Source organism: Amphiura filiformis, chromosome 9, assembly GCF_039555335.1.
Source record: "Amphiura filiformis chromosome 9, Afil_fr2py, whole genome shotgun sequence".
In the NCBI taxonomy this organism is placed as follows: Eukaryota; Metazoa; Echinodermata; class Ophiuroidea; order Amphilepidida; family Amphiuridae; genus Amphiura; species Amphiura filiformis.
This window is the reverse complement of record NC_092636.1, coordinates 9931345-9957220: the sequence shown is the minus strand read 5'-3', so window position 1 is coordinate 9957220 and position 25876 is coordinate 9931345. Positions and strand designations below refer to the sequence as shown.

At 38.3% G+C, this 25876-nt stretch overlaps 1 protein-coding gene across 4 annotated transcripts in view; it reads left to right on the top strand.

Moving 5' to 3' along the window:
- Window positions 1-25876, top strand: part of LOC140160609 (uncharacterized) — a 50892-nt gene that overhangs the window by 11908 nt on the left and 13108 nt on the right. For 2 of the 4 annotated variants that reach the window (XM_072183852.1, XM_072183855.1), the window contains exons 7-17: window positions 849-961; window positions 3539-3596; window positions 4990-5164; window positions 6398-6430; window positions 11829-11962; window positions 13017-13352; window positions 15549-15833; window positions 16728-16965; window positions 17805-17831; window positions 23202-23291; window positions 25251-25418. In XM_072183852.1, the coding sequence (XP_072039953.1) occupies window positions 849-961; window positions 3539-3596; window positions 4990-5164; window positions 6398-6430; window positions 11829-11962; window positions 13017-13352; window positions 15549-15833; window positions 16728-16965; window positions 17805-17831; window positions 23202-23291; window positions 25251-25418 (1657 nt within the window). The remainder of the gene's footprint in view (window positions 1-848; window positions 962-3538; window positions 3597-4989; window positions 5165-6397; window positions 6431-11828; window positions 11963-13016; window positions 13353-15548; window positions 15834-16727; window positions 16966-17804; window positions 17832-23201; window positions 23292-25250; window positions 25419-25876) is intronic. The other 2 variants (XM_072183854.1, XM_072183853.1) reach the window with 2 other exon arrangements.

Below are 25876 nucleotides of genomic sequence, written 5' to 3'. Positions count from 1 at the left end.
TCTTATATATATATCTTATTATATTATCTATTAACTGTGTATTTCACAAATCAAATCAGTTGAAATGCATACATCCCCTATGGAAGACATGACCTTATAATCTCACACACTGGGAGTGTGAATTTCAAATGGGAGTCGCCCATTCATGTAGTCCCATTTGAAATTCCTACTCCCTGTGTGGAAGATTAAGTCATATCTTCTATAGGTAGCATAGTTTTCATGAAACTAAGTCCAATATGCATTGTCACACTCCAAAGCATATAAGTCAAACAGTACTGATTAAGTTGGTGGGACTGCCTTTTCAAGAAATGAAAAATATGCAAAAAGGAGAAACTTTCACGGAACATTAATTTTAACAAAATCGACACAAAAATTGAAAACACACATATTCTTTTATGTAAAGGTCTGTGTAAGAAAACAAAATTGTGAATTTAAACACAAGCCAAGTATCACAAAATTGGCAATGCGCTAAAAATTATGCATATGGAAATGGTCTTTTGCAGAAGACCATTGTGGAAATAAATAAGCAATTATAAATCCAAGCATACCAGGTTTGATTATGTGAAGATTTTTTTACAGATCATTATTGCAAATATCAGGCACACTGGCTTTGAAATTGGGCTATTCCATTTGCAATTCTTACATCCTCTATGGAAGACACGTTCTTAATCTCCCACACAGGGGGTGTAGATTTCAAATGGGGTTACTTGAATTGGGTGACTCCATTTGAAATTCACACTACATGGGAGATTAAGGCCATGTCTTCTATGGGGGTGTATGACTTTCAACTGGATTAGCCAATTGGCAATTGTCTCAATATTGTGCTATATTTATCTTTCTCTATACAGGTGCTGACATTACAGATTATTTTAACTATGGCTTCAACGAAGACACATGGAAAGCTTATTGTGATAAACAGAAGAGCTTTAGAGGTGAACCAGGATATCCTCCTAGAATATATGTAAGTATTGTAACTGGACAGTACAGTGCAAGGCTCCCGCTGGACGCGAATTCTTGCGTCCAGATGCATTTTTGCATTGCTGGACGCAATGTTCAACAAATTTCATTAACCCGTTGCGTCCAGTCGGACGCAAGTTGATTCAGCCCAAAAATTAGTGATTATAAGCTTACCAACTTCATCATCATAAAAATCATGAAAATTACGTTGACTGATCACTCCTAATTCTCCTAATAAAGCTTAATTAATATTCATAACCAATGGACCAATCAGTAAACGAGTTATTGACCTTTCACATTTAACCACTCCCATTTTGCAACACTTCCGGGTCGAGGTCACCAGTCAATGAATGAACAATTCTTATGGCAGTGAGACATGATAAGCTTTTGAAAATACAACTTTCTAAACTATCGTACATTGTCAGCAAGTTTGCATTCACGTAATTTGTTATTGACAATAATATTTACACAAATCTTTAAAATCTCATCAGGAATCTGACAGGAAATAGTCAAATATTTGCATCAAACTGCGATGTAATGCGATGCAATACCAGGAATCGGGGGCTTTGTAAAATTGTATTCCCTGTTGCCCAACACATTTAAAACATACATGTACGGGGACGCACAAACATTTTGTGGGACGACATTTCCCGACCAGGTTTTACAGTTGTGCGTCCGATCGGACGCAGAGTTTTTGAAGGCTAGCGGGAGCCTTGGGACAGTGGCAATGGGCTATTCCAGTTGAAATCTATACACCCCCTGTGGAAGATATGACCTACACACTACCACAGGGGTGTAGATTTTAAATGGAGTTGCCCATTCAAGTAACCCTATTTGAAATTTATACTTCCTATGTGGGAGATTAAGGTCATGTCATCCATAGGGGGTGTATACTGAATAGCCCGTTTACAAAGAAAGTGAAAAGAGGGTGAAATTATGCGCATAAAAGCTGGACGTTTTTTAATTAAATTTGATTCATTAGCCATATTTTTGGCTTAAACTTTTAATGCATTTTCATAATTATTTTGTCATTGTTTATAAAGTTAGACTAAATAATATTGTGAAACTAGTATTTTGTATATAGAAATACAGATAGTGACAGAATTTATCAATAATTTTTGATTTCCAAAAATGTTTTGCATTTCATATGTCATGAGGAAACTACAACGGAGGGCTCATCATAAAAGGGTGCTCATCATACAATGGAGGGCTCATCATAAAAGGGTGCTCATCATACAATGGAGTGCTCATCATAAAAGGGTGCTCATCATACAATGGAGGGCTCATCATAAAAGGGTGCTCATCATACAATGGAGTGCTCATCATAAAAAGGGTGCTCATCATACAATGGAGGGCTCATAAAAGGGTGCTCATCATACAATGGAGGGCTCATCATAAAAGGGTGCTCATCATACAATGGAGTGCTCATCATAAAAAGGGTGCTCATCATACAATGGAGTGCTCATCATAAAAGGGTGCTCATCATACAATGGAGGGCTCATCATAAAAGGGTGCTCATCATACAATGGAGGGCTCATCATAAAAGGGTGCTCATCATACAATGGAGTGCTCATCATAAAAGGGTGCTCATCATACAATGGAGTGCTCATCATAAAAAGGGTCAAATAAGGCTCAGAAGGTGACAGCCAGTGCTGTACGGTGCGACCAATTTAGGCGCATTGGCGACTAGATTTTTTCTGATGCGACTAAACCTTCAATCCTTGGCGCCAATGGCGACCAACTGTTGAAGCTTTTATTCGCCAGCAAATGCAAAACGTGTAAATAATGTAGTGTTCAATAGTACAAATGTACGGCTATGAATATCATGACATCTCAATGGGGACTTTCTGGAAAACATATCTATACATGCTGTGTATGGAGTATGTTGATTGAGTACAGCAGCTATGATTCATTCAACGCAACATGTGGCTGTGACAGGGAAACCCCCTTAAAATTGAACGTAGATATAAACATTGTGGCAGAATGACTTCGAGAAAAGTTGGAATACGGTGCGTTGACGCCTCAGTTTTTTTACTTGGGAGCAAAATTTGGGCGCCTAAATTTATAAAGTTAGGAGCCATTGGCTCCTCAATCAGTTTTTGCACCGTACAGCACTGGTGACAGCACTGGTGTTCTTCCATTGAATAACTTCTCTACCCCAGACCTACATGCTCAGAGACTAACACAAGTTTTAATTAAAGTAAAGACAAACCAAGTAATACAATTGCCCAGTGATAATATGAAGCCAAAAGGACCCGGTTAATGTTTCATAAGCCCAAGCTCAAAGAATTCAGTATATCGTTTAGTTATTGCCTAAAAAAAGATTTGTATTGTTCTTATCTGCAAATCCAAAAATCTGACAAAATAGGGTCTCTTTGGTTTTGTTTTTTTCATATTTGAATTTTTATACATTTGGTATATAATTTGCAAAATAATTTGCCTGTTTGTAATTTGTACCACCTCAAATCTGATATCATCATAGTTTGTGTCGAACTTTTAATATTATGTGGGCGTAAAATTAAATAAAAAATTAAATAAATAAAAGCATATTTTTTTATTTTTTGCATTTAATATTTGACAGAATCAACACCAACATGCTGGTATGAAGGATGACAGAAAACATGAGAGACCTAGAGATGGTGAGTAACAATGGCAAGCAATATCAAATGTAAAAGGCGTGCAAGACCTACAGTTGATCCACTTTGAAGTACAAAGTAAGGTACCATATTCATTCCAATTAGCGCCCATGCCCCAATAAGTGCCCACCCAGGGTATTTTCAATTTGCTAAAGGGTACCATTAATGTTGACGTGACAGATAGACGTCGATACAGTGAAATAGCTGAAGGACTACAAGTCCTGTGTAAACTTGCAATACATTTTCTGCATCAGAAAAGCTACTAGAACGTCTCAGGACCCTTTTATAACCTACGCCGATTTGTCTCTAATAAACGCCCTTTAAAAAAAAATTAGGTAAACCAGGTAAAAAATATGCGCCCACGCAAACTGACTTTGTTAAGCGCCCTAGGCGCTTATTGGAATGAATACATTTTGCGTAAGTGTATCGTGCGTCGCATATTAAGATGCTCATGCATATGTGTGTGCCTAGCAGTGTGTTAATTACTTTTGACATTGTGGCGTAATTTACTCCGTACTTTATGTAATTTACTCCATACTTAACTTGGTACTTCAAAGTGGACAAACTGTAGGTATACCTTTCTGCATACACCCATCAGATTAATGTGTGTGTGGGCTTGACCAATCATACTAGGGATACGCATGTACCGTTAAAAACTTTTTGCAGTTGTGGTAGACATGTACACACATACCTTCTACCATGTGTACCTTCAATTTTCCATTCTTCAGTGCTAAACAACAGTTGAAAGTAACAAAATCTGAAGACGACCTTAATAATTTACATGAATCTTGCTCAAAACAGTCATTCTTTAACAATATTACAATTCACATGTACGGCATCATTGATACTAGTATAACCTGTTTTGTGAAGTGGACGCACCTATTGTGTACTCATGAAATCTTACTGTTAGACAGGACTGGATTGATGCGCAGGGTTCGAATTCTTAAAAAAAAATTTGCGTAGCAGTTTTTGGCTAATTCAACATAACAGGATACTTCATATACTAAAGCACTATAAAAATTGCTATACAAATGTAAAATTGGGTAGCAGTTGCTTCAAAATAAGGAGCAAACTGCTATGCGATACAACCGAATTCGAACCCTGTTGATGCGTGTTAATACGTCAAATGCACGCATCACTAATGCGTTTAACGTTAGAGAAAAAAACCCGGAATAACACATCCCTAAATCATACACAATGATAATCATTTACATTTTTATTGTATATTTATTATACATGTATTTACAGCCACCTGTGTTTCTAGATGAGTATTTATAACATTAAAATGCAGTGAGATGGCAGATGGCAGTACTATGAAGTTCTATAGTTCCAGCCACAATATTGCATGATGTCTAGTTGTGTCTGATTACCCCTGTGTATTTTTTGTCATTACCAGTACCCCCTCCTATAAGGCATCCTAGGGAGCAACACAGTACTACAGGTGCAATAGGTGTGATAGGTACAATAGGTAGTGTGGAGTCCAGAAGGAGAGACTCGGAATCTGATGGCATGGACCAAATGAGCAGTAATAATGGCAATGCCACTAACCAGGTCACCATCAAACAAGAATAGTAAGTCATTATGTTATGATTGAGTACAGGGTTGGCTATTCCAGTTGAAATCCATACACCCCCTGTGGAAGACATGACCTTACTCTTCCACACAGGGGGTTGTAGATTTCAAATGGAGTCACCCATTCAAGTAACCACTGTTGAAATTCATACTCTCTGTGTGGAAGATTAAGGTCATGTCTTCCATAGGGGGTGTATGGATTTCAACTGGAATAGCCCATTTTGTCAGACTGCAAGCACAGTATCAGTATACATGGGTAGCATTTTATGTTGCCCAAATTCTTGTCGGAGAGTTAAAACTAAATTCATTTTTGAGTCCTTTGTAGCAAAGAAATCACCCAACTTCATTAACCAGCTGTGTATCATGATGAAATAAAGATATATTGCTTTTAAAAGATCTCTTCTCACTCCTGGCAATTACAACAAGGTACAAAAACATTTTCCAGGGTGTTCAAAAGCAACTCAATTTTGGGGCTGATGAGGTTGTACAGTACCCCTGATCGGATATTACATATTCATGCATGATGTTCAGAGTTCTATGTGAGTTAGGCATTACACAGTTTTTACTGGTTAGTGTATCTGCAATACACTGGAAGTGAAGGTTTTCTTCCATGTTGTGACGTACTAAAATATAAAACATGTTGAATTTATTACTACTTCTATCATCATCACACGTCATCTTTTTGTATAATATCATCACTAATTGTCAGCTTAAATTCCTTTTAAAACCATTTTTATTCAGACATCTTTTTCTTTCACCTGTGCTGAAGTGAACATTTATCTTCATTTCAGTGAATCACAGAATATATATTGCACTTGTGGTGTTCCCCAAGGCTCGATTTGGGGTCTTCATTTGAGCTGTGTGGTTTAGCTGTGTGATATCCGAGCTTTTGTTGAACCACATTGTGTACATACTTGGGTTTTTGTGTGCATGTGATGCATGCTTACCAACTACAATTAAACTGAAACACAAAATTCCTTTTCAAAAATACTGCTTGGCCATATGCATACAGCACAATATTATTTTGAACAAGGTCAGATGGAATATGCTTGATGTTGCAAGCGTACTACGCGAGGACTAAGCCTGAAAGGAATGTTGCTTTGTAGTTTAATATGCTGTGTAATGTATCATGTTAATGGCATGCAACATGAAGGGAAGAGGTTTAACCCCAAAGCATGTTATTTTGTTTTTATGTCAACATATTCTCATTGAACTTTTTTCATCTGTATTAGCCCTGTTATGAGGCAGCCACCATACAATCATGGGTGAGGATAAAATTTACTTCAATTTCTGCTTTTAAGAAATGTGGACATTTTACAGTTATTGATTTCTTGATCAATGCACAAGAATTACAGTTGAAGACTTGCGAGTTAATGAAAGATGTGCCATTTATATTCACAAGATAAATTTTGTAATTAGTGAAAGATGCACAAGTAATCAGTTGCTGAGATTTCCACATTTCTACCACAGCGTGATAGCAAGGGTAACTTACGCCAATGCAGAATTTATGACTACAACATGCTTTTGTGTGATGTTGAAGAGCACGTTGGGAGATTCCAGTTGAAATCCATACACCCCTATGGAAGACATGACCTTAAATCTTCCGCAGACATAGTGGGAATTTCAAGTGGGGTTACCTTAACTCCCCTGTGTTGGAGATTAAAGTCATATCTTCTATAGGGGGTATATGGATTTCAACTGGAATAGCATATTAGGGAGGATTAGCTTTTTTGTTATGTGTGCACAGTCCAACCTCATTTATCCAGACCTGTTTTGTACAGATCTCAGAAAACATGTTCTTCAGTGCCATGACACCTGATTTTCATGCTCAGATATGAAGCAGTGGAAGGACATCTCTTTGTAATATAAGGCGACAGGAAAAAACACCCTATATAAGGCGACAGGAAAAAACACCCTGCAGGCGGACAGTCTTTTCAAGCAGGGTCGATCAGTCATGATTTTTTTTGGCCCAAAAATTATTTTGGCAAAATTTTAAAAAAACTTCCCAAAACACAAAATCTGGGTCACTCGGGCCCTTAAAGCAGGGGGGGGGGGCACCTTATCCTGTCTTTTCCCTTAAATGGCCAATGCTTGGTCCCATCTTGGCAAGATAACAGAGGTTGGACTGTATATGGTGCTTGTATGTACAAGATATCAATGTAATTGATTCATTGATCAGAGGAATGTCAAATTATGTACACATGGGCCACATACAAGCATGAAAACCTAATCCTTCTTACTATACCTATGCAGTCTTTCTTTTCTCCCTTTCTTTTAGTTACAAGTACATTTTATGAATGAAAACAAGGGCAGTATAAATACCAACTTATTTGGGAATTTTATAAAGTTTTTTAAAGTTTGAGGGGAAATAGAGTATATAAAAATATAAGAGGAGCTAAGCCTACAGTTTATCCACTCTGAAGTACAAAGTGACAATGCGCGCGTAAATAGTGCGTACGTAGTGCTGCGTCTCTGCTGCAGGTATGCGTGCCTTCAAAGTCGGTACAATGTATAACGTCCGGCGTCCATACTTTGTACTTCAGAGTAGACTGACTGTAAATAGGAGAGTTCTATTGATAAGCTGGGCAGGTTTCTTGCTGGTGAACTTTGGTGTATCAATGCTTTCTAGGGGCACTATCCTGTAGTAGTTTGTAGCACTATGCTTCGATAAATTGTATATCGCTGTTTTAACCATGGGTTTCCAACTTGCTGGGCCAAACCCTTAAGTCAATAAAGATTAAATTAACACCATGTAATGGGAGCATCAGGGCAGAAGTTCCTCAAAGAAAAAAAAATATGGCAAATATGAGTCTGGAAAAATCAGGGGTGTAGCTAGGATATTTTAGTGCTAGGTGGCATTTGATGAAAATCTTATGATTTGGCAATTTCTTGACTAATTCAATAAAAAAATTGTGCAATTTTGGATTCAGGAGTGGTGGGCTCCATTGCTAAAAGTGTAGGTAAATGGCTCCAAAACTGGGTGGTGGGCTCTGCCACCCACCACTCCCACTGTCGTTACAACCCTGATGGCAATATTTCACACTTTCCTCATCAATACAATAGATTACTTTGGGAAATCCTGAAAGCTATTGCGATTTAACCCTACATATGTTACACTGATGCACAAATAATTACTGCGCAGATTAAATGTGCGCAGTGACGGTGTTCGCTAATGATTTGGGCATCGGCATGGCATAGTTACGGTTAAATTGCAAAAGCTTTCAAGGTTTTTGGAAATGGTGCATTGATTCCATGAACCCTTGTCAAAACAAGCACAAACTTTAACAAATGGTCCATCAGGTTGGATGCCCATGGTTTAATGAGATGCCTTTCTCCTCAGGAGCGGCAAGCAGGGCCCAATAATTTTTTTTTTTTAACAGACCATCTTCTCATGCTTTAATTACAGTTATCGTGCCATATCCCGTGAAACATTGGGTTTTCAGGGTTAGATTGTGGAAAATTGTTTTTTGAGTATGTTTTCACACGGCTCGAAAAGTACAGTCGGTCATCAAGACTATTTTATTTTGGTTATTTTGCTGCCCATCACTCTCTGGGACACCATTAGTACTTGAAGAAACGGCGTTAGGAATTCAAGAATATGTCTGTGAATATGTGAAATTGCAGTTTTATATGCATATGGACATGAAAATGTGTAGATCCATTGGAATATCAACACTAAAATACCTGCCAACTGTCCCTATTTAATAGGGATTGTCCCTATTTTACTGAAACAAAAAGCATAAAAGAGAGCGATTTTTCCATGTGTCCCTAATTTTCCAAAATATGACTATACTAATGTATAGGAAATTCAGGAATGTCCCTATGTTTTATTTTTTTCTCCAATTTGTCCCTATTAGTGAGGCTTTAGGGTTGGCAGGTATGCACTAGAATCTTTTGCCTTTTTATTCTCCCATGGCCTCAAAATATTTTGAGTGGGGATCTGAGCTACAGTTGGTGTTGGAACCCTAACTAAACAATTCATTTTCACGACCTTTGCCAATTACTAAATATTGCTGGGAAATAACCATGAAGTGTGGTTTATACATCAAGTTTGTAAAAAGTTTGTAAAAAAAAGCTTTGAAATTTACAAGTTCATAAATATTCTGGTACAGTATTTTGATTTAGGCCAAACTTGACCACTTGATGGCATTTATCAATTAATGCTGGTATTTCCTGCCTGGTATTTTACTGCCTTGATATCTTTACAACTTTTCTTGTTTGGGTGATTTTAACTCTCATTATTAAAATGAGGTGATATACCCTTTTGTAGAGGCTGTACCATACTGTTCCTGTGGATGTTGAATTCCCTAGTTTTTAATGTTCTTAGAATTTGGTGAGATTTCAAAGTGATTGTAGAATTGTACGCTTTTTCATATGATATGATTGATCAAGCTTTCTAACAAAGCTTGCAAACAAAGGTTGGTCAAGTTATAATTAACTTGTTGTGGGAGAGTGCAGCATGTGTGAACCTTTAACCACCTTGCATCGTTAATGCTTATATTGCTTTCCAGTATCTTATTTAAGGCGGGTCGGAGGGCAGCATTACCTAGCGGTATTTGCATCAGAATATGGAGACAAATAAAGCAGACACACAAGAGGAATAGTATGAGTTCTATAGTGGAGACCCGACCCAGGAGCTTGATAAAAATGCAATTATTAGCTTCCTGACTTGTTTCATATAAGATCAATGTATTAATATTCAATGAAGAAGTTCACTGCAGTTTTTAATTAAATGCCTAGAGCTGGAAAAGTATGGCTTCTGCTTTCCCTCTCATCTTATGCAATTTAATGGGAATAAAGATCATGGGTTGGGTGCAAGTGATATTTCTATTGAATAGAGGGCGTCAGCCTTTCGCCATCTTGTGGGTACAAATGATCTGCGTGTTCATGTATCGGACGCTACGTGCAGGGCGCAGCTTGCCACGCAGCTGTTATCACGCGTTGATGCAGCGATTTTGTTGTTCACGCATGCAGATCGAACGACCATCACAGCATGTACCCACAAGATGGCGGCATATGACGCCACACTGACGGTATCTATTAGTCAGTACCCCTCAATTAGTGTGACGGCCTCGCAGGCCTGGTGCCGCCCCTCTTCAGATGACTCAGACTATGTTTCCCGAGTGGGTATTGTTATGAAACAATTGATTTGATCTTCAGTTAACATTCCAGTTTCCATCATGTGAATGTTTGAGACATTGCTTATAGTATTTCTGCTCCTTTTTCTCATCGACTTTATCAACTTTGTCTGTAGTTTGTACGAAATAAACACAACCTATACAACATCGTAAGTCCTGTGTTGAATTGAAAATATAACATTAGTAACAGTTTGAACAGTGTGAATCTGAATTTTTTTTCTGAATCCTCTAAATCACTTTGTTAATAATTCCTCTCCACCACACACATTTCACACAAACTTTCACATGCACATCATCGTTGGGCAGGAAATAACCTATGTTTCTTTGGCCCCTGAACATGTTTAAAGCAAAATTGCCAAGAAGTTACATAGGATTTTTTGCTTTAAACATGTTCAGGGTTAAGGACACATAGGAGGCTTTTCCTGCCCAACGACGACACGCAAATCTATACAATAAACTGTTTGCAGTTATCATGTGTGATGTTGCCTTATTTCTTCATCAGTGGAAAACAACCAACCGACTTTTTACCATCAAAAGTATTTCGTTAACTGAAATTTTTCCTAATAACTGTTTGAAACTAAGCTTAACCTTTTGTACATGCACACTTTTCAATATCTTTGTGTGTCGTCATACCGTAGTGATAGTTGTCTTCTCAAATATTTCAAACTTGTAAAAGAAAACAAAAAGTCAGTGTCTCCTGATAGTAGATATATTTCTATTGATCAACTTTCTGTATGTAAATGTGTGTGTCACCATGTCGTAGTGCAGCAGCTACCAAACTGCAGGTCATTCTTCCTCCACCCCTGGATATCTGCAGTTATATACCACTAATAGTGTGTGGATCATGACAAAAAACTGGCAAAAATTGGGTCGCTTCTAAAAAGGTTTGGGAACTGCTGCCATAGAGATTGAAATCTTATCAAATATTTCAAATCTGCAACAACAACAAAAGTGATTTTTCCCTGCTATTAAACTCATTATCAATGTATCAACCTCCTGTAATATGTATACGTTAATTTGGTAAATATTGTCAAAAATTTGATGAAAAAATTACAATATCAAGTTACATTAATTTCATTGACTTGTATCAACATTATATGGAGTTTCACAGTTAGTTATGGATAAATGTTTAACTCTAAAGTTAAAATTGATATGTATGGTTTCAAAATTACTGCATAGGCTGGTTTTTGCTGCTGCTTTCTGCATTTTCAATTATCCTTATGTATCACATTCTGTATTATGTGACCCATCACATCGAAACATGGCAGTTGTCGTCAAAAATGAATTTGTAGATTTCTTTACCAAACCAAAGGACTGTTTTTAAGCTTTAAAATGGCACCTCTTCCATTAATATCGCATGTAGAATAGCGATTTTATGTGACAAATACAGTTTAAATTTCTTATTATTTTCTTTATTATCTTTAAATGTGGGTTTCCGACAACTGCCGTGTTTCGATGTGATGGGTCACATATATGAATTCCAAAGAATGTTACCAATTGGAATTTTTTTCTCTCTTTTTTCAAGTCCTCCACCAACGAGTCAAGAAAGCTACCATCCGCCAACATCAATACCTCCACCATCCAGTGGGCCCCCTCCAGTCAGTATGCATAATATGCCACCATCATCGGGACCGCCACCTCACATTGCTCCAAGTAGCGGTAAGTCTTTCTTTTCACCATTGAACATTTGGTAAGCATTACAGAAATTAGTAGAATATGGACACCCTTTGCTGCCCTCTATGTTGAAGCCATCACCTCTAGAGGAAAAGTTGGGGGGTATTAGGGTCCTTTCCAACAGCGCATGGAAGCAAACAAAAACAATTTTTCATCTGATCTTATAATAAATGTGTGTTTGTGTTGCTCATGTGACACAATCAGTGCATCGCGTCGTTAAGAATTTCAAATTAATGGTCTGCTAGTGTCACGCACAACCAGCGCTTAGTTCCGAATGCACTCCTGGCAAAACAGGGATACCCCCAAAATTTCTCCATGCCTGAAAAAAAGGATGGCGGTGAGTTCAGATTCTCCTTTAACTATGTATGTGGTCAGCATCCAGATATTGTATAATGTGGAGGGAGTTTCAAATCTGTTAGGCATTAAGCCAAAATTTTCAATGTCAGTCAATTAGCCAAAATGAAGGGAGTACAGCGAGTTACGCCCATACAATTTTGTACTGTTTTGTAAAGACTAATAACTAAATTACCCTGTGGACTTTCCGTTAAAATTGATTTCTTGGAACAAGAGATAACTGGCGCATAAACCCAGTCTGTTTCTTTTTGCTAGGGATGGTTCAAAACCCAATGGTCGGCCCACCGGTGGGGTCTAGCAGAACCGGCGGTTAAACGGTGTTCTATTGTTCAGAATAGTAGAAACCAGGCAGTTGGGTGTTAACCTCATGAGAACTACATGCCGATTGGCCAAAATGAATATTGTGTCCAATTTTGAACCAATCAAGGAGATCAGCTGTAAATGCAAGTTTTACTATAAACAGTTCAAAGCCTAGTCATAATTGGCAATTGAAATGAGCATTTCAAGTTATCAACCAATCAGAAATGCTGTTAGATGACCAGTAGTGTCATGGGTGTTAAGCAATCCCATATCGAGTTTGATAGGATGAGAAGGAACCATTAAACAAATTGTGATACATAATTTTGTTGTAATAAACCTACATCAAAAGATAACATGTCTTTATTGTTTCTCTCTTGTTTTACAGGACCAGGTCCACCACCACATATGCATCAACCTCCTCACATGCAAGGTCCCCCGCCTAATTTTGGCCCCCCTCATGGAGGCCCACCCCCACCACATCCAGGGCCGCCTCCTCCACATATGTCAGGGCCACCTCCGCCACATATGAGAGGGCCCCCACAAGAAATGAGAGGGCCCCCACCACCTGACATGAGAGGCCCTCCACCACCAGGTATGAGGGGCCCACCTCCGCCAGGTATGAGGGGCCCTCCTCCTGACATGAGAGGACCACCTCCTCGAGGACATCCAGATATGAGAGGCCCGCCTCCCAGAGGAGGACCACCTGGTCCACCATTTCATGGTAGGTAATATTATCAAGTGGTTGTTATTTGCTATGTTACTGTGTGTATCAGTGCTATATAGAGAAGGTTTAAACCAGGGCCGTGACACTCGTATTCAATCCCTGTATAAAAATTGAAGTCACTTCACGGCACTTTGATTGACAGGTGCTAAGGAGTTTGGTACACTTAGTAAGACTTAGCCTAAAATTTTACGTACATGTGCACGACAATGTTGTGCATTCTACTTCAATAGTGAAACAGACTTGTCCCGTAGTTTGATTGACAGTTGCACATGGACTGCCAATTATTCGGACCCTTTCTGGCAAAAATACAGCTTGTTTAGCCAAAGTCGACATAGGGGCATCGGTTATAATATTTTCCTAGCATATTGAGCTAAATCCTCAGCTACTTGGTTTTTCACAATAAGATAGTAATGGAAAGAAACAACGTATCTTGGTGAAGGTTATTCATCCAGTAGTTCAAAACATTATTTTGTCAATTAAATCAAATACTGGAACTAAAATTTGCAACTCACTTTGCTACGTTGCGTCCGAGGGATGAGATCTTTTGTTCGAATAGAAGCAGAAAGCCCTTCGGCCAACTTACGACAATGGTCCTCCCTCCTATCAGCTAGAGAGTCTAGCTGGCACAGATTAAGAGCGTTATCATAACCATCATACAAATTGCCCAGAACTATTTTGCAAGTTCTTTTTTGCAGCTGCTCCAAAGTATGATCTTGAGTTGTGGTGAGTGAGGAATGCCAAACTACATCTGCGTATTCAAGTAATGGTCGAACATATCCTTTGTAAACTGAACATAATTCCTGGGTATTAAAACCAAACCTTTTTAAAATCCTAAGCATATACAACCGACGATTGGTTTGGCCACAATTTCAGCAATGTTTCTATCCCATTTGAGGTTGTCCTGCATCCAAATACCCAAAATTTTTGCCTCAGAAACAAAGTTAGAGGAATGTCATTGATTTTGATAACATTATTGGGTGGATTCCTCTTAAAGCAGACCGGCAGGGCTTGACATTTCAAAGGGTTAAGTTTCAGATTATTATTGGCAGGCCATTCACTGAATTCGTCCAAAACGTCTTGAATTTGGCTGGATTTGGGATGGATACAGTTCTCAACAATTGTTAAATCGTCGACATATTTCCAACATTTTGTTTTGGGCACACTACTTGATACAGCATCATTGATTATAATCTGAAAGCCTATTGGGCCTAGTTTTGTACCTTGTGGGAGACCTCCATTTACAGTTTTGTAATCAGAAAGAACATGTTTATAACGAACACACTGTTGTCTGTTGCTGACAAAGTCAGACAACCATGGCACAATAGACTCACGGACTCCCATATGGATAAATTTCTCCATGAGCAGAGTATGGTTGATCAAGTCAAATGCTTTTGAGAAATCTGTGAGTACCACTGTGCCAACGTTGCTGCCCTTGTCAGCGCCTTGATGAAGAAAGTGAAGCATGCTAATTAAATAATGTGAGGTTGACACACCTTTGACATTACCAAACTGTTGGTGGTCAATTTTATGACTTACATCTTCTAAAACCCACTTGGATATAAAACCCTCCCCGATTTTTGCAAAGCAGTCAGTAAGTGAGACAGGACGTAGCTTCTCAATGCTTGGTGGGTTTGTTTTTGGTATTGGAACTACAATGGCCTTCTTCCATTGAGAAGGACTACTCCCTCAATGAGGGAGGTGTTCAAAACCTCTGTTAAGGGAACACTCAGCTCATAGGCAAATTCTTTAACCAACCTTGGACGCCATCCGGCCCACTTGCTTTACTCCGATTTACCACGAATTTTCGGTCATAGACCTTTGTCAAGTGATGACCTTTTGCGGGCCGGAAAACAAAGGAAGAGGAGAGCACAGAAACGCTACGAGGAGTCGCTGGAGTCGTCAATGTGAAAACATAGATTGAAAGGCGTGAGGTCTAGCGCAACGCAAAAGGGGAAGACACGCAAAAGGTCAAAATCAACTTCGTCAATACTGCTGTTTCTTTGAATTTTGCCAATTTTTTTTGCCAAAATTTCAAAAGTACCAAATGACAATTTGTATGACATATCCTTCACTTTTAAGCAATTTATAAACAATTTCACTGAATAGGTCTTTAGATAGGTCTTTATACAAAAATTTGTTTTGTGGTTGATTACAAAAAGACACTAATACAATTATCTATGTTTACTCTTCCAGATGGACCTCCTCCCTTTGGTATGCCACCACCACGAGGACCTCCCCCTCCAGGTCATCATGGAGGACCACATGGTCCACCTCCTCCTGGTACAGGTCCCCCTCATGGTCCACCTCATGGTCCACCTCATGGACCACCTCATGGACCACCTCATGGGCCACCGCACGGACCTGGTGGACCACCACCTCGAATGCCACCCCCACACCCTGGTCCTCCACCCCCACACATGGGAGGTCCTCCAAGGATGGAAGGCCCTCCATTTGGAGATTCCAAACCTCCTTACTTTGGTGAGTATACACTTGGGCACACAAGCCCAGTAAGGCATCAGAACCAAATTTGTTCGCTCTTTGGATCGACCGTCAATGCTGCGTCGACGCTTGTCATTGATGAATGAACAGCTAATTAATCAGAATTAATGCTAAATTTATATTGGTCAATGTCAATACAAGCAAAGATTCACATGTTATCCCAATTAACAATAGTCAATTGATTAATTTTATATATAATAAGGATCGAACAAGCATCGATGGTCAATCGAAGCTCAAACGAATCTGTTTCTATTGCCTAAACTGGTGTCATTTTTTGTTTGGTTTTGGTCCAAATGTTTAGTAGCATTAAATGTTTCTTAAATGTCAAGAAAATGTTTTCAATTGAGATATAGGCAAAAATAAGCAGCAAAAAGCAAGAAGTTCATAACTTTACAACCATGAAGCCCAGAGACTTTCAACATTACGAAGGTTGAGAGCTCCAACAATCCATTAATCATGAAGAAATCAATAGAAAAGTTTAAGAAATACTGGAGGAAATATTGATTTTTGGAGACCAAAAACAAGGAGCCATCCTAACTTGTTTGCATTGGTATAAAATCATAATTTCAAATCTGGAATATCTCAGAAAGTTATTTTGTCAACTTTATGCTCATTTAGTGAGAGCTGGTCATAGTGAGTTAAGCTTTCTGGTTCTTAACCCTCGATTATTAAGAGCAAATTTATAAAAACTTCATTGTTGAAAATTTCTGACTTTGGTTTGATTGGATCAGATAGTGACAGTTAGGTAAACATTTGTTGGACCTCAAAGAGATCACCATCCATTTGAGAAACTCTGTAGTTTTCAGAATGTATATTATGCATTGAGGTCATTACTTTATTACATACGACACTTATAATTAATCTTTTCCACAGATTCACCTGGTGGACCAGGTGGACCTCGGTTTGGTGGGCCCAATTTCCAGCACCCACCTGGTCAAGGTCCCCCACCACCTTGGGATCCAAGAGGGCCGCCGCCCCCGGGGCCAGGAGGGCCACCTCCAGGACCAGGAGGACCAGGAATGCCTCCATTAGGCCCACCACCTCCAGGATATGAAGCCTTCCTAGGGCCACCTGGCAACAGGAGTCCAGGAACAGAGAGTGATATCAGCAGGTAAGATCATATTGGGTTTTTGTTTTTGTCTTTGATAGTGAACAATAATTATGTCATTTTCCCTGGTTTTGTGTACTTGAAATACTTAGTTGAAAAGTTGGCCATTTAGTGCAGAATGGAGCCATGTCATGCATAATGTGGTTTGCCATAAGAAGACATTGAACTCACTTCAATTCAATTCAATTTGAATACAGTAAATGTGCATCCATTCTGCACTCTCCATCTACCTGTTGTCCTAAAACCTTAGATAGGAAAACCTGATAGGGAAGTCCCATGCCTGAGCCTTCTGAGTGTGCTTGAATTTGGATGTCGCCAGTGTTTGAACCTGGCAACATTTCTCATCTGAGGGTACCCAGAGCGCTCAACTTGTCACTGCTTAAGCACAAGCTCAATTTTGTGTACGCTCGTGCTATTTTTGAGAAATGTACCCATTGAAAGGGAAGTATTAATTTACATTCACTTTGAACTACTCCTACTAAATGTGTACAAAAATGAAGCCAAATACTTGTGCACTGCACAACCTTAACTCAAATCGATATAATTTGCATGGGGGTAAATTATAGTTTGTTCGGCTTATCATTGGCGAAAATTATTAGGCTTTTGTTACTGCACACACCAACTTATGCTTGTGTAAATTCACATAAACATGTACCTGTCATGCAGTTAGCATAAGTGCTCTGCCCAACTGCGTGTTTTCCATTCTATATCAACACACAATGCTACAAGTCATTTTTTTTGCCAATTATAAGCCAAACAAGAGTTAGAAGAGTTAGTCTATAAATCAAGATTTGTATTGGTTCCATTGATGCCCTAACTCTTCTGTTTATTCCCATGCGTAGTGGCGGGAGCTTGGACTATAAACGGCGGTGAGCATAAGATACAATGAATTAGAGAATAAGCGATAGGAATTTTTATTTTGCCTATCCTCTACCGTGTGATAGGCGACAGGCAGGTCCAATATTTTGAGTAGTGGATGCGGCGCGCCGGTATCCACTACGATAAAATATTGGACCTGCCTGTCGCTCATCATAGGTAGAGGATAGGCAAAATAAAAATTACTATCGCTTATTCTCATTCTTAGTCAGTTAAATATTATTTTAATAACTGTAAACAAATTTTTTAAGCAAAAACTAAGTTACCGTCATAAAAACTCCCCTCATTATAAAATGAACGAAACTTGTTTACAACTTCACGTATTCTGTTGCGAGTATTGCTAGCGCGTTCGCGTATTCCGCACTAGTCTACGCATCCAGCGCGATACATACGCGCACCTCTACACGCGTGTTACGAATTATCAAGACGCATGATGACGTGGGGTCGTCTACGGCCTGATAGACGGCACCCGAAATCATGCGATTGTCCAATCAGAAATGTGTATACGAACTAGACCACTCCCACTGACTAAGAATATTTTGTAATATAACTGCTATGATGAATTTTGGGTGTGGTATTTACTTAGGAGTTTTAGTTCGGCATCAACTAGATGGAAGAAAAAAAACCTTGAGGAGGAACACTTTACTTTGACGTGTTCAGACGTATAACCAATCCACAGAATGTCTTGCGTTATTGTTTAATATTGTATCTTGTTACATAACAGTATTGATACAAACCGTACAAGAGGCAGTCTGTGGATATATATTTTGCATCCAAAGTCTTCCAATGTACATCAGTAAACATATGATATGATTAAGCAAAATGAATGGATTTGGCAGCAAAATTTATTTTCAGATATTAATGGTAAAAAGAATGAAGAATAATGTTTGCTTTATTTTTGCATCATATCAAGGGTGTAGTGCAAGGAGCCACTATCTGCAATAGCTGCTCTATACGTTTAATAGCTGCCCTGTAGACATTTGACCATTTCTGCATCTTTTATTGAACACAGTGTTTAATATTACCAGGTGTAGAATAGCAAAATTCTATGCCAAATTTGGAACTGCTATACAAAACAAACAAACAGTGTATAGCGGTTTTTGCTAAGCAAAAAAGAGCTTGAAATCAAAAGCTGTGTGCAATTTGATGTGGAATACATTGTAGCTCATAGTGCAAAATGCTATGTAATATTTGGGACTTTGACCTTGGCATTTTGAATGAATTGCTGGAAATTGATTAATCAAATACCGTATTTCGTCAAATAGTCGCCCCCTCTCAAATAAACGCCCCCACCACTTTTTTCAACCAAGATGTTTAAAAAATGCCGATATTTCCATGCTATCTTGTGTAGTAAGCTTACCAAGTCGCCCACATGGTCGATAATAGCGTCAATAATTGGCGAAAATCTTGATTGGGAACCCGGAAGTGAACCAGAAGTCTGTGTTTCGAGTTCATAGTTCGTCAATTTAGCGTGAGTTTTAAGTTTACCTAATGATTTTAACGGGAATTATTGTTCTAAAATTGACCTTGAATAAACGCCCCCCATTGGGAAAATGTAACGCCCCCGGGGGCGTTTATTTGACGAAATACGGTACTGATTGTACACATGACGCCTGGCAGCTACTGCAGATTGAGCCTTCATGCACTCAACCCTCATTATATAGCATGAAACTTTGCTTAAAGCCATAATGTACGATCTTATAATATGAAAATGGTTACTTTTTTTTTCCAGACCTGATTTTTTGGGCATAATATGTACATATGTCCCAACTTACACCTGAATGTAATTACCCAAATTTGTTGTGCTTGTCAGATCAACAGAGCAATTTTGACAATACCGTAAAACCCCGTCTACAAGCATATATAGTGTTTTTGATGAAATTTAAATTAATACGATACATGCGTATATATGCCAATACAATAGATTGGTCTTACAATAATACTTGTTTGTATACATGCTTGGATCTATAATTTATTTGCTCTAATTCCACAATGGCGCCTGGATTCATTTAGCTTTAAAAAGAGTGTACTCTATATGCTTGTAGACGGGGTTTTACGGTATAGTATTCAGACAGTAAATCCCCCCTTAGAACTCCATACTAGACAGCCAAAATAGCCAGTGGGGTTTCTTTCACTTTACCGTGTTATTTCGGCTTAAAATTGACAAATACGTTTCCCGACAGTTATTACTAATATTATTTCAACATTTCGAGTAAAGAATAACAAAAATAAAATTTGATGAAAATCATGCATTGTGGCTTTAAAAGTTGTTCTTATCATCTGAATGCATTTTTGTCCAACTTGAACAATATGGTGCAAAAATTGGAATCATTGCTGTAACAAATAGTATGCGCGCACCATCAACGTATGCCATATGAGCAGGGATTTCATACTGTGATGACTATGTGGCTATTCCAGTCGAAATCCCATACACCCCCTGTAGAAGACATGACCTTTTAATCTTCCACACAGGGAGTATGAATATAAAATGGGGTTACCTAAATGGGTGACTTCTTTTGAAATATGCACCCTCCGTGTGGGAGATAAAGATCATATGTCTTCCATAGGGGTGTATGGATTTCAAGTGGAATAGCCCTTTGACAGGTGGCATGATCAGCTAATCGGTAGCAGTGCTTGATTATATGCATTGCATGCTTAGTATGCTGTTAAAGCATATGATTCCAATTTATTTCTAATTTGCAAATGTTACGTGAAATGCTTTTTCTAAAAATAGGTGAAAAAATAATTACATGCTCTAAGTAGGAAACAAGCAATGAATTTTTAAATTAAAAGAAGTAGGAAAACAAATGAATAATCAATGCACAGGTCATTATGTTAATTTGAAGAGTTTTCACAATGTAACTAAATTATGGCATGTGGGAGTGTGTACACATGTGGGGGTGTGTACGTTTGCTTTCAATCGCGGAAGTTGGTATAAAAACACACCTCCGAACATGGAACATACAAAACTGTGGACGGTCCTCAGTTCCAAACTTATGCAATAGACTAGAATCATGGTGCATCAACTGTTGCCCTGTACCATTGCATGTAATTTGTATTAGCAAAAATGAAGCACAAAAACTGCGGAAATGTCCTTGGTTTGGCAATTTAAAACCCAGGCACATGGTCCGCACTTGGATAATTATTGTGTGCATGGTCCGGTCCTGGTCTGCAACAAAAACTACCAATCAGGGGTATGCCTGAGAATCACTTTGTAACACAGGATACTTGGTTACTAAATGGTGTTAGTAGGTCGCAAATAACCTAAAAATAGGAATGAGTTCTTAAAGATTTTGCAATAACTGCCAATCAAATTCAAAAGGAATTGTCTTCGTTGGGAAAATGCGTAAACAAAGTGCATTTTTCCGGTAGATTGTGGTGTACCGGTACATATATTTATTATTGGGCATTCATGGTTTGATACTAACATATAAGGCTATTCCAGTTGAAATCCATACATCCCCTGTGGAAGACTTGGCCCACACAGGGAGTGTAGATTTCAGATGGAGTCGTTCATTCAGGTAACCCCATTTGAAATTCACACTCCCTGTGTGGGAGATTAAGGTCATGTCTTCCATAGGGGGTGTATGGATTGGTCCATATAGAATTTGAGTTGCTTGCTGTTGAGATCTGCATCCTAGAGTGATCAACAGTTTTATTGAGGTCAGGCTGTGGCATTACATTGTTTAGTGCATGTTTAGCTTGTAAACATTAAATTTGATTGGCTCCTGACTGTCGATACAGAGCAATAGGCGAGACTGTGATGCATTAAAGCTTGTTGAGGCATGCACATAATTAAAGCTAATTAAAGCAATCATTTTGCCAGCAAAAAAGATTTCAATTTGACATCTTTGAATGACTGTATATCCCATCAAAATGAGGACAATGCAAAGTTGTTGCACTGTACACATTCTGCCAAACAGATCTCTTGATGAGTTTCTTACAGTTTTTTTCATGTTTCTTTGATATTGAATATACCAAGTTGCTAGAATACAACATTGTGAATTCATGAAATACCTCTCAAGTCTCAATTAATAAACAACATATGCAGAATTCACATGCAAAATGAGATATACACCATTTTAAAACCTTTTTACGTTAAGGGGGTACTACACCCTGGCAAATGTTGTGCCTATTTTTGCATTTTTCTAAAAAATTATAGCACATTGGTGACAAGTAAGATATGTATATTATAGGGGCAAGGACTACAACTACTGTACTGAAAATTCAGCAACTCAAAGCAAGTAGTTATTGATTTATTGATCAAATATTGGTTTTCCCTCATTTTTGACTGTAACTCCAAAACTGTTGTCTATGCAGAAATAAATTTTCCAGTGCAGTAGTTGTAATCCCTGACCCTATAATATACATATCTTACTTGTCACCAATGTGCTATAATTTTTGAGAAAAATGCAAAAATAGGCACAAAATTGGCCTGGGGTGTAGTACCCCTTAAATCAACACCATACTTAAAAAATGAAGCGTAGTATCAACACATCCTTCAATAGCCTCAGAATGAGCATTTTATGTATTTGCCTATATCTCAAAATCGAGAAAAACGGATGTATAGCTTTTTGCATCTAAACTCTTCAAATATATTTAAAGAAGATGAAAAATTGATTGCATTTTGAGAATTATTTACTTGGTAAGTGCAGGCCCATTGCCATCACTAGCAGCATGTTTGCAGCGCATTTGCATTGCATTTATAAAATACACAAGCATGTGCAGTACATGCATTGAGTTGCATGGGTTCATTTTACATTGTACTATTCCAGTTGAAATCCATATGCCCCTTCTGGAAGATATGAGCTTAATCTCCCGCACAGGGAGTGTGAATTTCAAATGGGGTTACCTGAATGGGTGACTTCATTTGAAATCTACACCCCCTGTGTAGGAGATTAAAATCATGTCTTCCATAGGGGGTGTATGGATTTCAACTGGAATAGCACATTACTTACAGGTGAAATTTCATGATCTTTCATAATCTAACATTTTTTTTTAATATGTGATGCGATCAAGCAAAATCAGTCAGAACTCGGAAATATTAAATTTTCAGTTTCTTCTAGGATAGTAAAAAGCATTTACAAAGCTGGATTTTGCATAAAACCCCATTGAAATTGAACAACCAGTTTCAAAGATAATGAACAATTAAAGATTTTCCAAAACAACAGGAAACACGGAAATATTTCCTTTGCTTGGCTGTATCTCAAAATCAATATTTCCGAGTTCTAACTGATTTTGCTTGATCGCATCACATTACTTATCTCACTGCAAAGTTATTTTTTTCTTATCTTGGATGCAATACTAGTATAATATGTGAAATTTGAAAGTAAATGCATTGATTTTGTTTGTTTGATGTATAGTGGTAGTGATTCAGATGATTACCGCAGGAGAGACTCAAGAGAATATAGCCGAGACAGAGGCGACAGAAGAGACAGAGACAGGGAACATAGGTAGGTTGGAAGGAGAACAACCCAACATATCATGATGTCCTATAAACTAGTTTTGTTAGGAAGGGAGGCGTTACAAATGTTGATCAATTAGGTTTCTTCTATGCTCTTAAATACCGGGAAGCAAGTTTACCTGAAATTTCCTGATTCTCGGAAATGTTGCCATAATTATTTTTAGCCAATTTTATTGTTAATTTGTTATTATTTTTTTTTACATTTCCGGAATTAAAAAAGCAAAAACATTTTTTAGGGAGAGGGGTGATATCCCCTATCCTATTCCACGCACAAACTCCCATAAATGGTGATGCTGTGCACAAGCGTTTTGCTGAGGGCCAGTCTGATTTCCAGAAATTTATCAATTACGTATTATTTTGACTGACTACCAGTTTTGCTGCTGACAGGGTTCGCAGAAAAAACATAGTTTTGACCGTGTTTTTTTTCCGGCAAAAGCTAAAAAGTGATAAATATTTCACTTTTTTCATCTCAAAATTAATTACAGGGGTGGAATTTCGGCGGGAGTCCCAGAGTCGACTCTCGCAGAGACTCCCGTAAAAGTCCTATTGCGAGAGTACATGTGGACTCGCGCTGGAAATGATCGGCTCAGCGAACTTACGTTTAAGTTCAACACGCCTTAAAAGTTTCAAATCTTGCACAATGTAAAGGAAAAGTCGCCAAAGATGCAATGACATATGGAAGTGAGAGTATGATGACACATATATTAAAAACTTAACTTTGTTAGTTTGTTTGTTTGAATGCATTTACGTGAGGCCTACATACCTTTTGGACTCCATAAGATTGTACAACGAGAATCCATTTACGGGAATCCATGGACTCTCGCAAAACTCTCTTGCGAGAATCCACTTGGACTCCTGTGGCACTTTACGAAATTCCACCCCTGAATTATTAAGTACTAATTAAAGGTATAGATTTTCATTGCACACTTGTGGACTTAACTGAAATGTGTTGAATCAAATTCAAAACATTTTCCATTTACGGACTTAATGAGAAAAAAAAATGATTGAATGTTGTGTGCAACTGTTTATGAGCTTGTGTTACTTTTTAATATTTGACAGACTGTGAGTTTTTGCCAGTTTAAACCAGGCAGGCAAAAACAGGTTTTTGCTGCCAAACACATGTTTTTGCCAGCAAAAATTGAACCCTGGTTAATGATGGGGATGGAGGGGGTCAGCTGGAATGGAATTAGTCAAGTTCATAACATGTCATCAATCTTTTGAGTTCTTCCATTGCGGGTGTAATATACATTTATTCACACCCAATCTTCACACTTGTCTTGTCTCAAGGTCAGAGTAGCACCATGTTAGATTTCGCAGTGGCATATTTAAATCAGTGCATTTACGTGGTTGTGTCACAAGCGTATGTACAAATCGCCCTCCTATGCGTGTGTACCGTATTTCGTCAGGGCGTTACATTTTCCCAAGGTCAATTTTAGAATGATAATTCCTGTTAAAATCATTAGGTAAAGTAAAAACACACGCTAAAATGACAAACTATGAACTAGAAACACTGACTTCTGGCTCACTTCCGGGTTTCTGATCCAGATTTTCGCCAATTATTGACACTATTATCGACCATGTGCGCAACTTGGTAAGCTTACTACACAAGATAGCATGGAAATATCGGCATTTTTGAAACATCTTGGTTGAAAAAAGTGGTGGGGGCGTTTATTTGAGGGGGGCGACTATTTGACGAAATACGGTATATGTTCTGCGGGATTGGGTTAGCGCACGCTATTCAAAACTGACAAGGCGAACTCCAACATTGCGTTACTCTCAAATGGAGACAAGACCGACTGTAGTTGGTTAAATTGTCATCCAACCTCTTGTCTATACAAAATGTATATTCAATAATTTATGATAAATAAGTGCAAAAAGTTGTTAAACGAAAGTGAGCAAAAATTAATAAACTTACACTATTACTTGAAAATACTTGCGTCTTTCACAGAGAGAGAAGTCATAGAGAGAGGAGCAGTACAAGAGAAAGGGATCGGGATCGAGATCGAGACAGGGAGAGAGATCGAGACAAAGGCAGGGACAGAGATCGAGACAGGGACAGAGATAGAGACAGAGAGAGGGACCGAGATGACAGAGACAAAGACAGGGATAGGGACAGGTAGGATAATGAACATTTTAAGAATTATGAAAACAAGAATACAAGAACAAAAGGAAATGGGTTAAATTAAGCAATGCGGTTGCTTCATTCTTGCCCAGAACAATAAAGGGATGTCATCAAACCAAACGCTAGTCAACCGCCGGCACCCTGGCAGATCTTATTTTGTACCATTAGGTCACCCGACTTTCGCGGTCAAGTTTGTGTTTGATGATCGCTAAATTTACATGAAGTCATTGCTGAAGATGTTAGGAGAATAAATCTCATTGCTATAAAGAATAAAAGTCCCTGGACATGCACATGGTAAAACAAATTCACTTTTGAGTCTCCCTCCCAGTAGGACTTCACAGTAAAAAAGGCCCCTCTGTACGTAAGACTACACTGTCAGTCGAAAAAGACAAATTTCCCCTATTTTGGCTCAGAATATAGTGTTTTTCACACTAAAATGAGGATACACAGGG